The sequence below is a fragment of the Drosophila eugracilis genome, unplaced genomic scaffold, assembly GCF_018153835.1.
Source record: "Drosophila eugracilis isolate 14026-0451.02 unplaced genomic scaffold, ASM1815383v1 contig_1116, whole genome shotgun sequence".
Taxonomy (NCBI): domain Eukaryota; kingdom Metazoa; phylum Arthropoda; class Insecta; order Diptera; family Drosophilidae; genus Drosophila; species Drosophila eugracilis.
This window is the reverse complement of record NW_024571894.1, coordinates 50345-55540: the sequence shown is the minus strand read 5'-3', so window position 1 is coordinate 55540 and position 5196 is coordinate 50345. Positions and strand designations below refer to the sequence as shown.

The 5196-nt window shown below is 36.9% G+C and overlaps 1 protein-coding gene across 2 annotated transcripts; it reads right to left on the bottom strand.

Annotated features, from left to right (window-relative positions):
- Nucleotides 1-710: 710 nt before the first annotated feature.
- LOC108115003 lies at nucleotides 711-3998 on the bottom strand. Of its 2 annotated transcripts, XM_017226247.2 has the most exons (3): nucleotides 1982-3998; nucleotides 1425-1807; nucleotides 711-1370 (listed from the first exon to the last, which is right to left on the bottom strand). In XM_017226247.2, the coding sequence occupies exons 1-3, from the start codon at nucleotides 3441-3443 to the stop codon at nucleotides 1266-1268; spliced, it is 1950 nt and encodes a 649-aa protein (XP_017081736.2). In that variant the 5' UTR covers nucleotides 3444-3998; the 3' UTR covers nucleotides 711-1265. The 2 variants fall into 2 exon arrangements, with proteins under 2 accessions (XP_017081736.2, XP_041673679.1); XM_041817745.1 differs by having other exon boundaries at nucleotides 1425-3996.
- Nucleotides 3999-5196: the final 1198 nt, after the last annotated feature.

Here is a 5196-nt window from a genome sequence, read left to right as displayed (position 1 = left end):
TTATTGGTTGTTGAGCCTTAAGGGCCAGCGATAACGGAGGTAGTTCCTCCCTACGTAACACTCAACAAGTGAAAGAAGTCTGCTAGGCGCACCTGCCTGGAGCGCTTCGCAACCCCTAAAGAAGGAAGGAAGAACACTAGGTCGACCGGCCTGGCTCACCCCCTCCCGCTGACGACATAACGAAAGTTACCAGCTATCTTCTAATTTGTATAACCTTTCGGTTCCATCGTTACCACAGCGCATTTCCATTGGAAGTGGCCATTGGCCATTATTTTATCAATGCCATCGAGTCCCCTAGCTTTACTGGACAAACTTATTTTGGAATCACATTTTTGATCGATACTGCTTCAGGGGAAGGAGCATTAAAGATGGCCAGCGTTTCTTGAACATCCTCAACGCCCAATTGGCTAAAAGCGTTTCTCCACTTCACCCGCAAAATCTAAGAAGTTAAAGCGCTGCAAATTAGCCCACTTTAGAGCCTAACGGTACGATCTTTCTAAACGATCGTATAAACAAATAATAGTTTCTCCATCATAAGCAGTTCAGGCTGACCATAACTAAAAGTGTACCTTGCCATAAATTGCTTCAGATGTCACCATGCCATAGGTGCACTATTATTAGATGGGGGAAAGTTGACGCGAATAAAACGCATAATAAATTTGAAATCAGAATATTTTGTGACCTGAGAAAAAATCCATCAATGTTTTGTTTGTATAATTTACATATGTATTTACGTGGACTTGATGTTTTTATTGTATCAATAAATTACACTTCTTTATGGTACATTATAAAATTATATTATATTATTATCGTTTTCCCCACTGTAAAATGTAATTACAATTAAGACCCGATAACATTTAGATAAAAAATGTATTGCAATGGTGAAATGAAGTATTTAATAAAAACTAATATAATAAAATATTAGTTAGTTATTAAATTAGTTCACGTAAATATTACTTTTAGTACGTTCTATTTTAATGTGACCGTTTTATTTAATAACTATAGCGAAGTATTGGTAACGTTCTGGCTATGTTGCGTAAATAATCAGATTGCTGTTTAAAATTTTAAAATCGTAAATATAATTATTAAATTAGTTCACGTAAATATTACTTTTAGTACGTTCTTTTTTAATGTGACCCATTTATTTAATAATTATAACGAAGTATTGGTAACGTTCTGGCTATGTTGCATGAATAATCAGATTGCTGTTTAAAATTTTAAAATCGTAAATATAATTAAAATATAAATCATTATCTTAATATTTATTAATGAACGGCATTCCTAATATTAGTATATTTCGATTTTAAGCGAAACACCCTGCTGCACAATCCATCATTTGATTGTGTCTGGAACAATCGGTTAGCGTCGCTCTAAAATTTAAGATATAGATAAAACAGTGACGTAAAGATTGAATACACACATACCATTATTTTATTAAAGGTAAACTCATCATTTTTTGGCGAAGGTTTAGTTTTCAGTATTTCCGAATTCAGAAGAATATGTTGCTTGAAGTAGTATATCGCTAAGGCATCGGTACTTTCAAGTATTCCACTTAAATGAGTTTCGTTTATGTTTTTATGGCTTAGTAATTGTAGCTTTTCATTTATATGATACAGCTTTAGAGAGTTATCTTCAACTTTTATATTAGTGTTAAATAAGTTTTCTATTCGGGAAAAAAATAACCCATCTAGTCTTATTGCCTGTCTAATTAATGGATAATTTTTTTTGTTTACATTATCGTCACGTACGAATCCATCCGCTGGATCCCCGTTAAAAAGATATCGATAAGTAAAGGAACTACTTTCTACTGAAATGGGAAACAACACAGTATATATTTTGCTATTAAATTTAATCAAACCAACTAACTGAATTTTAATATAGGGCATAGGTCCGTTTTTCGATGTTTTTAATACGAACACCATTTGAAATTTATTCTTTACAATTATTTCTGTGGGCAAAAGGTAGACGTAGACATGCTTACTATAAAATATTAAAAGATTCCAGTGGGTACTTTCCAAAAGGGGCTGGTTATCGAAAAGTATAAGATCTATCACGGCATATATACAATTTGTGTGCAGTCCCAAATCCAGCGCTGGCTGCAGAAGCACAACATTCCTTTCACTGCTGGGCACGTATCTATGAAACTCTACATTTATTTTAATGGCCGCGCTGAATTTTTGGAAATTTTTTATCACAGAAATGAGCTGCTGCGTCTCACGCTCCATATATAACTTTTGGTGGAGCAAAGTTGACTGTCTTGCATACATTCGAAAGGCTTTTACTTTGTTCTGCAGTCGCATAATAGCTGTAGGTGAAAAATCATCCGTTAAACTCCTTGACAAATTACGGAATTTGGCTTTCTCTTCGGATATGTCGAATTTTATACGATAGAAAATGTTGTTGTCACCAAGGCAAACCAATTCTCTTGTGTGATCTACCCAAGTGCACCCATGAATGCCAGCAACAGACTTGATTACAGTGCGTACAATGCACTCGTCAAGGTGGACGTTGTACTGGAAACTAAGGCGCTGAAGGCTGTCGCCGTCAGTGAAATAGAAGTCGCCATTGATACTCGTCGCATCGTAGTCAAGCCATTTAGAACCCGTATTATGAATTTGACGCTGTTTTATTTTGAGGACGCTAGACTGATACCAAATATCAATACTTCCAGTGTTAAGAAATATCAACCAAAGGTTCTTAATTGGAATTATTCGGATGGACCTTACTTGTGCTGCATACACGCTTAGAAGCTCGATGTGATGGTCTTTATATGTACTATTTGATATGCCTTCATGATTAGATGTTAAAGCAAACACATATCCATTAAAACTAAATATATGGACGTAATCCATTTTCACAGCTTTTGTCCCAATCATCTTACGCACGAACAATTCTTCTTTTTCGGATACCTTTAATGTCGTCAGCGTGTACTCATCATGCTTCCAGTTACTGTGAAATATTATTTTCTCGTCGAAAGCAATATTGAACGTTTGTTGCAGCGTGCACTTATTCTTTTCTATGCTAGGAAAACCAAGAAACATCTGCAACAGTATGCGTTTGTTCTTCATTCGTATTACGCTGAATCCTTGGTCCACGATACATAAACAAAGAACTCCACAGAGCCACTTTATTAAATGCAATTTCTTAAAAGAATCAATGCAGTAGACCTTCCCATCTGACATAAGAAAAATCGTGGAGTACTTTAAAGCATGCACGCTCCTGAGATAGTTTCCTTCCCTTATGGGTAGTGGAATTCTAACTGTTAAAATACCTTTAGGTTTCTTAAAGAGAAAATGTAGTAAATTATACGTGTTCCATGTTATTAAGAAGCGTTTGCCGATATCCGTCACAGCCACAATCAATCCACAAGTGTGGAAAAAGGATTCACCTTCATTAAACCATTGCTTACGCACAAAATTATCATTCTTATTGTACGGTTCCATTGTCAAGAAATCATCAAGATAAAGTTTAAATAATATGCACTAGTCGATCTCAGTGAACTGCATATGCATGAAATCATTTACTTAAATCGAGCGCGATAGTTTTCCATAAAAAAGATATGTATGTAATACCCGATTCCAGCCAGACATTATCCATCATATCCTTACAGAATAACGTGAATTACAAAATCATTTGTCCTTGTAAAATTATTTATCGCAAAATGGTTAATGGTCCTAATAGCAATAAATTTTATAATTTTAGTTGCACATTTGTATTTGTTAATGCAGAATTGCCAAATATCTGTTGAATCACGATATTAAATCACCAAATAGATAACAAATTTATATAAACCTATATTAACTGCATCTGTGGATGGTGCTTGAATAACTATTCATCAATCAATCCCATCTTGATTTTTTGCTTTGAGTTTAAAATGGCATTTGATCAATACGATCTAGTCACTGTAGGATTTGATTACTACCATATTTAAAAAAAATTTCCATAATATGGCGTTCTTACTTCCACTAATGTTTAAGGTAGCAAGAAGAACATTCAAAGCACAATAGATGATATGCCGGCTATCGTAAATATAATTAAAATATAAATCATTATCTTAATATTTATTAATGAACGGCATTCCTAATATTAGTATATTTCGATTTTAAGCGAAACACCCTACTGCACAATCCATCATTTGATTGTGTCTGGAACAATCGGTTAGCGTCGCTCTAAAATTTAAGATATAGATAAAACAATGACGTAAAGATTGAATACACACATACCATTATTTTATTAAAGGTAAACTCATCATTTTTTGCCGAAGGTTTAGTTTTCAGTATTATGCGTTTTGAGGTAGCCAGAGGGCAGCTGGCCACAGCCTGAATCCGGAGTTGAACGAGATCTGGATATAAACGACGTCGAGGAAGTCTCAAATGAGTTTGCGTTGGTCGCCGCAAATGACTTTTGTATTTCAATTCAGATATTCTCGAGCTACAATCGGCTACTCAGGACTACGGTGTGGATCTTAAGGTTTACGCGCAGGTATCGTAGACAAAGAAGCGAGCTTGAGGACTTACCGCAGCAGAGTGTGATGCGGCGGGGAACCTGTTGGTCAGACAGGTGCAACAAGAGGCATTTCCCGATGAGATGCGGTCGAAAGAGGATTGCAAGGCAGTCGCCAATGGAAGCGGTCATAGATGACCGTGGCATTCTGCGAGCCTAAGGCAGAGTTGATGTCGCACTGTGTATGCCATACAGTGCTATTATCCTGTCACATCGACACAGCGACTCAGTCTTACGGAGATGATTGTGTACCATTTTCACGCCAAGATGAAGCATTAAAATGTGGATGCGACAATTACTGAGATCCGGATGAAATTTTGGGTAACGAAGTTGAGACGAGTCCTACGGAAGGTGATGCCAGTATGTAACGTGTGTAATTTACAACGAGCGCAGAGGATCGCTTGGAGGCCAATAGATGACCGCTTAAGACACTGGACTGAATTATTTTTGGCTGGGAAGGTAACTGTGGTTCGACACAAGGAGAACCGATGAGTACACAAGCTTTTCTGCATATTTGCGAACAGGAAGAGGGTCCTGCGCTACACACTGAAGGAGGTGGCGCCGCGGGATCCCGTACTGGAGAGTTTTCTGATCGAGGCGGAGAACATAGTCAATTCGCGTTCGCACACCAACTTGCCTTGCGCTACACACTGAAGGAGGTGTCGCCCCCGGATTACGTACTGGATATTCAAT